At 38.3% G+C, this 12,181-nt stretch overlaps 2 protein-coding genes across 2 annotated transcripts in view; both read right to left on the bottom strand.

The window, feature by feature from the left end:
• BRIX1 (biogenesis of ribosomes BRX1) overlaps positions 1–12,181 on the bottom strand; it is a 55,945-nt gene that overhangs the window by 29,636 nt on the left and 14,128 nt on the right. The window lies entirely within an intron of this gene.
• The window catches only part of TTC23L (tetratricopeptide repeat domain 23 like), a 52,025-nt gene continuing 40,516 nt past the window's right edge, over positions 673–12,181 (bottom strand). Inside the window, exon 12 of the mRNA XM_069096120.1 lies at positions 673–1,582. Coding sequence (XP_068952221.1) covers positions 1,534–1,582 — 49 coding nt within the window. The 3' untranslated portion in view covers positions 673–1,533. The remainder of the gene's footprint in view (positions 1,583–12,181) is intronic.

Genomic DNA, 12,181 nt, shown 5'->3' with positions numbered 1-12,181 from the left:
GTGCAGGAGTCAGGATGACACAAGTTCAAATTTGACCTCAAGACGCTAGCTGTGTGACTCTGGGCAAGTCACCTAACTCCTATTTGCCTAAGTTCATCTGTAAAATGGGGACACATTGAAGAAGGAACTGACAAACCATGCCAATATCTTTGTTCATAGGGTTACATAGAGACACCTCTGAATGACAAGGGCCTGAAATGTCCCCCATCTCTGCCTCCTGTTTTTCCCTGGGTTCCTTCAAGAATCAGCTAAAGTCTTACCTTCTGGGGAAGAAGCCTTTCCCAGTCTTCCTTAATCTTAGTGCTTCTTCTCTGAGACTATACCCAATTTATCCTGGATATATCTTGTTGGCACATAATAGTCTCCATTAGAAATGTCCAGCTCTTTGAGGCAGCTAGGTGGAGCAGTGAATAGAGCACTGGCCCTGGAGTCAGGAGGACCTGAGTTCAAATCCAACCTCAGACACTTAACACACATACACAAAACTAGCCGTGTGACCTTGGGCAAGTCATTTAACCCGAATTGCCCTCCAAAAAGCAAAAAAAAAAAAAAAAAAGAAATGTCAGCTCTTTGAGAACAAGGATAGCCTTTTGTCCTTCTTTGGGTCTCCAGCACTTAGCACAGTGCCTGGCACATAGTAGGCATTTTATCTTGATCATCTGAATAGCTTATTGTCATGCAGGGGAAGGAAGTGGGGAGATTGGGGAGATAGAAGGTGCATGGCAGGAAATAAGCATTACAGGCCAGCATGGGGACATGATTAAAACTTCCCACAATAGAGTGTAAACTGTCTTTCATTTTTGTTTTTATATCCATAGCAGTTTATTAATACTGTAAATGCTTGTCAAATTGAACTGAAATCTGTGGGGCTTTTTTTTCATAGATCATCAAAGCAATAAAATTGTGGGGGAAAATGCAAAGAGAAACTAAGGTCAAAAGACAAAAGAAGTTTTATGTTGAGAAATTGAATAAGATCTCTTCAAAGAAAAAAAATGACAATTCAAGATTGTCATTTTCTGTTCCTAGGCTTTTTTTTTTTTTTAAAGAAAAAGGCAATGACGATTTTCTAGGAAAAGAGTTCTTACTAAGCCAAGCTAATTTTATCTGTTTGGTGGAGATTTTAAGTTAGGGTAGAGGCTTTATATTTTATTCCATAGTGAAGCTATTTCATTTTTATGACCTGCAAATAAGTCATGGCATTTAATATATCTCCTTAGTAGTACATACAAATATTTACAATAAACACCTCAGACATACCAACAACAAAAAGTACAACAGAAGAAACAAAATAAGTGCCCAGGAAAAATAATCATAACTTCAAATAGGGAAAGTACATATAAAAGTCCAAGAATTTGCTTCAAGTTAAATCAGGCAAATAGTGTCTAGCAGGCATTTTATCAGTGACATTCTTTGCTGCTTTGGGGAAAAGATTTTCCAAGGAGTGCTTAATAGAATCCTTTATCATTGTTTTCCTATGATATCAGCTGTTGTTCTGCAAAATATGAGACCCAGAACTTATCAACAAAATTTGATTTATTTCTGTCTTTCTTGTCTATTTTCCCTTTCAATGATACCAGAAGACCTAGAGGAAAGGAAAAAAACAAACAATTAGTGCATTTATTTTGCTATTGCCTTCTGTCCCTTTAGTCATAAGCCCCACTTCTTTCTTCCCAGCAATTAATAAACATTTGCTCCAGAAGGAATTTCATCATACCAGCATTAAAATGAGCAGCCAGAGACAAGATCTATTAATTACCAGAGCCAGATTTTTTTTTTAACAGACCACCACATAAATCACGTAAGAATCTTGGTCTTTTCTCAATACAGGAGAGGTTTTTAGAATAGTGAATCTTGTACTTGCCATTGATTTAGATGACAAACAGGGTGCCTAACTCACTTGCATTATTTAAATTTTTCTAAAGTTTTATGGGTGGGAGGAATTGGTAGATTATATGTATGGGTGAGGAGATCCTAACGGTGATTTGCATATAAGTGCATAAATAGTTGTTGAAGGAATGGTGATTTTCAAAAGTAATCTTTCTTTCCAAAAGCACAGAGAGAGGAAACCAATGTGGCTTATGAGTGAGAAAATAAAATATAATAAATGCTATGTAATGAATTTTATATTATTCTATACTATATATAATCAATATAATAAATATCATATAAAATAAGATAAATCCATTTTCTCACTTGTGGTAACCCTTGGAAGCCCAACAACCAGCTAAATGTTCCTTATTTGCCTCCGTAAAGAGCCACCACTAAGGCTTGAAGAGTGATGTTCATCTTTATATTCCAGTCAAATTATATGAACAATGGGAGGTCTATGTGTACATCCTAGTTACAACTTTGTTAATTAGCATCCATCCTGGATCCTGTTAGTACGCCAAGTGTTTGCCACCTTTTTTTTTAATTAGTGATTCCGTAACAAGCCTATGAACTATCACAGCCTCCATTTGGTATGTGTTCATAGTTACAGAGCCAAGCAATAGTTTCTTATAGGGTCTGAATCAGTCTGACAGCAGGCAAGTGAATGACTTAAATCTCTTCCACCACTGGGTGACAGTATCCTCTTCTGAGAAGCCTTTCCATATTTTTAGAATAAGATTACTACTAACACTTCATCTTTTATCTACAGCCATCATGACAGAGATTATCCTTTCGTATGATGATTATAAATGTTCCACAAAACTGTTAAGCTTTATCTTACTTTGTAAGAATAAATAAGCAAGATACCCCTATAGCCAAGTTAATAATTTCTTTTAACAGCTACCAGTCTGATTCTCCTTGTTAATGCACCAAAGGTACAACTATGGCATGGAGACAGAATGAGGTCTGAGAGAAAATAAAATAATGAATCATAAAGATAATTAAGCAGGATAATGTTCAAGACATGATGATGTGATAAAATTGTTTGTTCATGAGATAGTCTCTTCATAAAGATTTAATTAACGTTGCTTTATCAGAACCTGGGAATGTGGCCAAGGTTCCAAAAAAAAAAAACCCCAACCCTATATCCCCTTTGCCAAACAAAATAAAAAATACGGTATCTTATACTTTTAACTTAAGAATGAAACATCCTTATTTTAAAATTCAAAGATATAGTGCCTATAATTTGATCCTGAATTCTATTTACCAAAATTTTAAATTACTGTTTCATCTTCACAATAAAGCTTGAGGATAACGTTTTGGGAGAATCAACCTCTTTGGCAGTTGGTTGAATCCTTCTAAGAAAATCGTTTTTAAATAATTGAAGAGGGGCAGCAAGGCGGCACGGTGAATAGAGCACCAGCCCTGAAGTCAGGAGAACCTGAGTTCAAATCTGGCTTCAGACACTTGACACTTAACTAGCTGTGCAACCTTGGGCAAGTCACTTAACCCCAATTGCCTTGCCTTCTCTCTTCAAAAAAAAAAAAAATTGAAGAGAATGTTAAATTTCAGTTAGAGGTTAGTGACAATAAAAATGTAATTTTTTATTTCTTCACCCAAGTTCATGAATCCCCTAAAATCACCCCTACAATAAATATTGAATCTGGCTCTGATGAATTTCATTCTTATAAAACTGATAAAATGAATATAAAGACCACTGGGTCTGGAAGGATCTCCAAAGATCACATTATATCCCTTTCTTTCCCCTATAAGATTTATGCTGTTCCCCAACAAGTGGGAGCAAGGACCAGCTCCTCTTCCCAAGAGACAATAATTAAATGTTCAGTGTTAGCTTTCACATTTAAGAAATTAGCAAGTTATAAATCAGGGTGTGATTATTATAGATTGTCTAGACTTAAAGTGATAGAGAAAATAATTCAGATTGAATTTAAAAGTATATCATGGGTACCTCTTTTCCCTCCTGGAGAGCCAATTGTTGAACATTTATCAGCACATTCCTGCCTATATCTGTAATGATCTCATTCACCTCCACCTACCAGTGTTCTACCTTTCTTTCAAGGTACAGTTCAAATTCTACCTTCTAAATAAATGTTTCCCATCCCACTAAGGACAAACAAGAAGACAAAAGTAATCTCTCTCTCTTCCTCTTTCCTTCCCTCCCTCTCTCCCTCTCTTTCTCCCTCCTCTCTTCTCTCTCTCTCCCCCCCTCTCCCTTTCTCCCTCCTCTCTTCTCTGTTTGTCTCTCTCCCTCCCTCCATCTCTTTCTCCCTCCTCTCCTCTCTCTCTCTGTCTGTCTCCCTCCCTCCCTCTCTTTCTCCCTCCTCTCCTCACTTCTCTCTCTCCCTCTCATCAAAAGTGATAGCACTTTGGTTTTACCTCCTTTGTATATATCATAAACTGCCTCTACTATGGTTATTTGTAGGATTGTCTTCTTTCCTCTACAAGACCATAAGCTTCAGGAGGGTAGAGACCATGTGATTTACTTTTACTACCATTTCCTTCCTCCCTCTCTCCCCCCACACCCACTACATCTAGTATGGTGCCTTGACACAGTAGGTACTCAATAAATGTCTGTTAAATGAATGCAAACCAGTCAGATCAGATTTGTGTCCATCCCACTCATAAAGATCTCCAGGACAGTCCAGAAAAACTTTCTATTGCCAACTTTTTCCAGGAAGCCAAAGTATTTTGGAAAAACTGTGCCTAATAAAAATAGGTTATTCAACTGCAAGTTAAGAACAACAAATCATCCATCTCTGCTCGAGAGGATTATGCCAGTTATGGACCCCTGACTTTATTAAATAAATACTGACTTTTTAATTTTCCTGAAAAAAATGTGCTTTTTATATCAAAGAAGCAATATGATATAAAATGGAATGGGGGTGAGGAGTAAGTCAGATGACGTCTTCCAGCTTTAAATATATGAATATTTCCAAATGCAAGGAAATAAGAGCAAGTGCAAACACCATCCCTCTTGGCTTCAGCTTCATTTCACCTACAGATTTGACAAGCGTTCCATTTATGCCTTCGTGCAAATGAAAGATAATTCAGTGCAACAAATATTTTACTGAGGGCCTACAATGTACAAGGCATGGTACTTGATATTATGATACAAAAACAAAACAGTTCCTGACCTCAAGGAGTTTCCAGTTTATTGGGAGTGTGTAACATTTACAGAGATGAATAACTATAAAGTACACATAAGCACAAAGTAATTTTAAGAGGGAGAAACCATTAACAACTGGAATCTTCAGGAAGACCTCATATAGAAAGTAGTACCTGAACTGTGCCATGGAGGAAAATACAGATTCTAAAAGGCAGAGGTAAGAAGAGAGGACATTCCAGACATGGGAGGCCACTTGGGGACAGAGGCATGAAGACAGGAGATGGACACTGTATGGGGAATAGCTAGTAGCAAAATTTGATTGAAACAGAGCATGAATGGAATTAACATGAAATGAAAAGGGAAAGGGATAGGGAAGATGTGGTATGTCATTGTTGCTATTGTGTAATGTGCAACTCTATGACCCCATTTGGGATTTTCTTGGCAAAGATACTGGAGTGGTTTGCCATTTTCTTTTCCAGGTCATTTTACAGATAAGGAAAGTGAGGGTTGCCCAGTTAGTAAATGTCTGAGGCCAGATAACTCAGATCTTCCTGACCCCAAGCCTGGCACTCTAACCACTGTGCCACCTAGCTGCCCTATGGTATAGACATGTTGTAGAGGGCTTTAAATGCTGGAATGAGAATTTGGGATTTTTAGACAATATGGAGTCACTGGAGATTTCGGGGTAGGTTAGTGGCATGTTTAGATTTGCATTTTAGGAGTATTGATTTTGTAGCTATGTGGAAAGACGGAATAGAAAGTGGAGAGATTAGAAGTAGGAAAACCAGTTAGGAGACATTTGTTATTTTCCAGGTGAGAAGTGATCAGAGCCCGAACTAGGATAATGGTCTTGTGAGGAGAATGGGACAGAAGGGAAAGATGGGGTCAAGGTAGAAACAAGTCCTCTTTGGCTGAAAAAATCATTCTGTCCTTTATAGAAATAGGAAAAGTGTGGAGGACAGGTTTAGGGTAGAAATATAATATGCCTTTCTCTAGTTCAATGGCCCCTCTCTTATTCTCTACCATATTTCAGAAATCATCAGGGCATCTTAGCAATCACAGGAGGTAATTAATCTAGGCCTAGAAACCTGAACTCTCATTGAAGGCAGCTGGTTGCTCCCTAACCTCATCAAGCCTCTGCCTGAAGGCCACAAGTGAAGAAAAACTAGGGATCTCATAAGTCATCTCATGCCATTTTCAGAAAGCTTGCACTATTGGAAATTCTTCCACATGTTGAACACAAATCTGCCCCCTCAGTTACTTCTACCCCTGATGCTAGCTCTAAAACCAAATAGAATCAGTCTGATCCCTCTTTTCCATGTGACAGAATTTCAAGTTTTTGGAAATAGCTGTCATCTGTCTCCTAACTTTTCCTCTTTTTTTCAGCTCAACATCCCTTCTTTCCTCAACTGATCCATATGTGACAAATCTTGGATTCACCTCATCAGCCTAATTCCCCTCCTTAGGACAGGCTGCAGATTGTCAATGATCCTCTTAAAGTGTGATACACAGAACTGAACACAATTATCCATGTCTAATTTGACCATGGCAGAATAAAACAAAACTCATCTAATCTCTCTTTCTGGACCCTCTCTCTTTTTATTAAGACACAGAATGAGCCTACACTTCAGGTTACATTAGGGTTTTTTATTTTGGTTTGGTGGGGCTTTCTGTTTTGTTTCATTTGCAATTACAACACAGAGTTGTTGGGTTTTTTCCAAAAGAACTGTTAACAAGCCTTGCCTCTCCCATCCTGTACTTTTTTTTTTTTTACTGTTGATTATTTATCCCAATAAGACTTTCACTCTGTTAAAATTCAGACTATTATTCCAGGGTATTACTGAGAGCATTTTGGGTTCTGATTCTGTCATCTAGTAATTCACCTTCTCCTCAAGCTTAAGATCATCTGAAAATTTGATAACTAGTGATATTTTCATCCAATAATTTATTAAAATTTTGAAAATCACGAAGCCAAGGAGTGAACTTTGCAGCATTATCACTAGAGACTTCCTTCCAGGTTGACATCAATACATTAATCAGCACTTTTTGGATGTAGTCAACTCATTAAAAATCTCCCTGTTATTGTGCAGCCTACATTTCTTTGGTTCACAAAGATATTAAAAAAAATAAAACTCTTATATATCTTGTTGGTGTCCAGATGTACTATGTATCCAGCATTCCCAATTTCCCAGTCTCATAACCCTGTCAAAAAGGAAAATGAGGCTAATTTGACATGACTTTGTTCTTAGGGAACATGTATAGGCACCTAAATGTTGACAAATCATCCATTTGATATTTCATTCTAAAATGGTATTACCATTTATTCTATCAATCTGTAATTTTTCCTTTATGAAAATGAGGTTGATATTTGTTCATCTCTAGTCATCTATTATCTCTCCCATTCTCCATTATTTCTTAAAGATTACTGATAGCAATTCAACAGTCACATGTGAAAGGCATTAGACATCTTGAACTGTATGTCCCATAGATAGATACCCTTGAACTAAGCTCATTGATCAATATTGGAAGGGATTTGGGAAAACTGGGACACTAAATTGGTGGAGTTGTGAACTGATCTAACCATTCTGGGAAGCAATTTGGAACTATGCCCAAAGGGCCATAAAACTGTGCATTCCTTTTTATCTAGCAATACTTCTGCTGGGTCTATATCCCAAAGACATTAAAAAGGTGGGGGGGGACACCTATTTGCACAAAAATATAGCAGCTTTTTTGTGGTAGCTAAGAATTGAAAATTGAGGGGATGCCTCAATTGGAGAATGGCTGAACAAGTAACGGTATATGATGAGATGGAATATTATTGTGCTATAAGAAATGACAAGCAGGATGATTTTTAAAAAACCTGGAAAGATGTACATGAACTGATACAAAGCAAAGTGGACAGAACCAGGAGAACATTGTACACAGCAATAGCAATACTGTACAATGAAGGACTGTGAATAACAACAATTCTCAGCAATACAATGATCCAAGACAATACCAAAGGATTAATGATGGAAAATGCTATCCTCCTGCAGAGAAAGAACTTGTCTGAATATAGACTGACGCATATTCCTTTCTTCCTTTCCTTCCTTCTCACCTGCCTTTCTTCTTTCTTCTTCCTTTCTTTTTTCTTTCTCCCTTTCTTCCTTGAGTCTTCTTGTAAAAAGACTAATTGGAAATGTTTTACATGATTGCACATGTATAACCTATACCAGCTTGCTTACCAATCTCTGGGAGTGGAGAGGGGAGGGAGGGATAGAATTTGGAACTCAAAACTTTACAAAAAAATGTAAATGTTTAAAAAGAATTTTTTTACATGTAATTGGGGAGGAATAAAATACTTTTTAAAAATTGAAAAAAGAAATTACACACACAAACCTGAGCTCATCTTTTTCCCAAAACCCTTCTCTCTTCCTAATTTCCCTATTACTATCAAGGGTACCACCATCCTTTCAGTTACTTAGGATCAAAACCTAGGCGTTATCCTTGACTCCTCAGTCTCACCCCCCATTATCCAACCCAGTGGCCAAGTCCTGTCATTCCTACCAAAACATCTTTTGTATACAAAACCTTCCCTCCTCTGATGCTACCAAACACCCAGGTCCAGGCTCTCATCACCTCACACTTGTTCTATTGTAAGAGCCTGTTAATTCCCCTCCCTCAAGTTTCTCTCTATTTCTCTCCATCCTTCACTCATCTCCCCAAGTGATGTCATTGGCTGTCTCCTGTGCCTTGAATGCTTTGCCTCCTAGCTTCTCTGGTTTCTCTCAAGTCTCAGTTAAAGTCCTACCCTCTGCAGGAAGCCTTTTCCATTCCTTTTTAATCTTCGTACTTTCCTTCTGAGACTACCCCAAAGGGGGTCACAAAGAGTCAGACAGCCCAACACAATAAGACTGCTGGACCATATGATCTCCAAGGTCCTTTTAAACTCCAAATGATCCTTTTTGAAATGCTTCACCTAATTTCTATCCAAATATACATGCTACATCAAAAGAAATCCCCACCGCCTTTAAAGGACCCCAGGAGATGATTGTTATCTTACAGGAACAAATGAATAGAAAATGAATGATTTAGCTTCGTGTTCTTGGTACCTTTGGATTCTCCACAAAGCAAATTCCTGTTCAAATCTAAAATATGGATAAAGTAGTAAATTCTTTGTTTGGGGATTGAGTAATTTCCCCTAATATTACTTATACACAGAATCAGCATTTCCCAGTCCTGGCCATCACAACCTATCCTGAGTCTGAAATTCTCTCTTTTGGCAATAGCCTGGAGTGAGGATTGTTTCAGGAGAGGGAATGGGTGGGATATAAATATGAAGCATTGATTAAAATCACATCCTTGAGGAAGCAGGAGAAATAAGAAAGCACAAAAACATGTCAGAAAAATGAGCCAGGTTCCCAGGGATCTGGCATTCATTATTTCAGTGAGATGCTGAAGCTGAAAAAACAAATTCTTTTGTTTATTTTTGACATTTGTGTATTGGCAAGTTTTCTTTAGGTTCTGCTCAGCAGTTCTTAAGTAGCAAGAGGCAGAAGATAAAAGTAAAACCCAAACCCTAAAAACTTTTATTGAGACTTTTTTCTTTCATTGCAATAAAGAGATTATAAATGTCTTTCTGTAAGAGGCCTTTATTCTCATTATGTATCCTTCCCTGTCACTGAGGGGTTTCTGTCCACTTTAGGAGATCATACCCTCCAGGACAGAGAACAATTCCTGTAGATGAGAGTTAGTATTAAATAAAAATGTCTTCTATTTCTTCTTGTGATTCTTTTCCACATCACAGAGATGAAGGAAAAATAATGAAATGAAAAGCAACCTTGAGCTACTGAGCAAAATGATTTACTACAGCTTGTTCCTCCTTTAGGACAAGCTGAATCGACTTTTAAACTCCTCTTTCTAATATAACCTAAGTCCCGAAGGCCATCATTGCTGTGGGACTCTCCTCAATGTGGGAGGGGGGACGGTGAAGGAGGGGAAGGGGAGAGAGGGAGAGACAGAGACAGAGAGAATGAACCATGCCAACTCCAGTTCAGGCTTCTGAAGGAAGGAGGAGACTCTGGGAAGAAGCCAAATGTGAGAAGCTGGCAGTCTCCACCATGTCCCTAGCCCTAGCTTCTCTGGAAGTTTCTCTTTACATATTAGACTAACATCATTGGCTCTTTCTCATTAGAAGACAGAAAAGGGAAGAGAGAAGAGATGACATTCAAATCTTCCTTTCTTCCATCCACCATCAGCTCTAGGGGAAGAAAGATCTTGCCACCAATGACTAAAGTAAAGCTTTGGCCTTTCCAGGACGACAATCTAGCCATGTAGAATACATCTAGTTGGAACAGTGGGTAGAGTACCAGGCCTATAGTTAGGAAAATCTTAATTTAAATCCAATCACAAACATTTAGTGGTTGTGTGACCTTGGGCAAGTCACTTAACCATTTACCTCTGTCTCCTCACCTGTAAAACGAGATGGAGAAGGAAATGGCAAGTCACTCCAGTATCTTTGCCAAGAAATCCCCAAATGGGTTCATGAAGAGTCAGACACAACTAAAACAACTGAAAAACAATGATAATCACAACAAGAGGTAGTATGGGAAATCCACGTTGGGCAAAAACAAGTTAAAGAGGAGAAATAGTGAGATCTATGGCCCAGGCAACTACAAAACAGCAGTACCTTTTTGTTTCAAGGGTCCAAAGCAGAACAAGACAAACTGAATTCAGCTTTCTATAAAAACAACTTTGTCCAAGCCTTGTAAGAACAAACTTCTAGAAAAGGATGAGCAAAGGATGGTATCACAAAATCAGACACAAGGTGCTACTCCTCAGAACCCCCCAAAAATAGGGTTCTACATAAAAGGCTGGGCAATCCCACTGCCAAAACTTTGCTGACCCAAATGTGCTTACTTGATTTTTTTTTTATTCACTGGATCCATGATTTCATCAGTCTTACTGATTTGTCTTTATCATAATTGCAGTTTATTATTAGCTCATTTCTTCTCATCTTTTCTGTGGAGTTTGGCTAGAAATGGTCTGAGACAGGTCACTGTTCTGATATTACTCTTTTATATTTAATATTATGTGAACTGTTGTGCAAGTGAATAAAATGACTGTTTTTTATTACTGAATGAGAGTATTGGGATGTCAGCTCATCTTCCATAGGTTCAATGGCAGCATTTCCAGGGCAACCCCAGCAGCAGACACAACAACAAGGGATGATGGTGCTTTATTCTGTTCCTAAATGGTTTTGATTTCTTCTTCTGCTTTACATATTTTGAAAACTTTTCACTTCTCAAAGCTTGGAGATCATGAGTATTCAGGATGGAAACATCTTTTAACATGTTGTTCTTAAATTTTTACGAAGTAATGCTATGCCCAAGCAATTACGGACACCGGTGTTGTCGCTGATAGTGCTATGAGCCCTGTATAATTCGTTCATTTGTTGAATTCTCAAGGATGGGTGAGCACCATAGTGCATAGAGCCTGGGCCTAGAAGTAGGAAGACTAATCTTCCTGAGTTCAAATCTGGCCTTACACATTTACTAGCTGTGAGACCCTGGGCTGGGCAAATCACTTAATCTTGTTTGCCTCAGTGTCAAATGAGCTGAAAAAGGAAATGGCAAACCACTCTAGTATCTCTGCCAAGAAAATCCCCAGGGGCGGCCAGGTAGCACAGTGAGTAAGAGCACCGGCTCCAGTGTTGGAATGACCTGGGATCGAATCCCGGGTTCAGACACTTAGCACCCACCCAGAAACACCTGGCCGTGTAACCTTGAGCAAGTTACTTAACCCCAATTGCTTAGGGGTGGCCAGGTGGCTCAGCGAGTAAGAGCACCGGCTCCAGTGTTGGAATGACCTGGATCAAATCCCGGGCTCAGACACTCAGCACCACACCCAGAAATAACTGGCCATGTAACCTTGAGCAAGTTACTTAACCCCGATTGCTTTAAAAAAAAAAAAAAAAAGAAAATCCCCAATGGGGTCATGAAGAGTTGAACATGATTGAAATGACTGAACACCAACAAAAAGAAAACAATAATTTGTAGTACAGGAATTTGTTATAGCAAAGAGAGTGAGCAGAATTCTGATGTATAATTCTAGGCATGCAATCATATCTTGCTAAGTATTTGGTAGATATTGATTTTTTGCAACCTGCAGTGATAAGTTAAATAGCTTCTCCTATTTTATTACATA

Source organism: Petaurus breviceps, unplaced genomic scaffold (assembly GCF_028583685.1).
Source record: "Petaurus breviceps papuanus isolate PSGF00001 unplaced genomic scaffold, PetGlider_PUasm1.0 229, whole genome shotgun sequence".
Lineage (NCBI taxonomy): Eukaryota > Metazoa > Chordata > Mammalia > Diprotodontia > Petauridae > Petaurus > Petaurus breviceps.
Note: the sequence above shows the minus strand (reverse complement) of the source record. Positions and strands in the feature narration are given on the sequence as shown.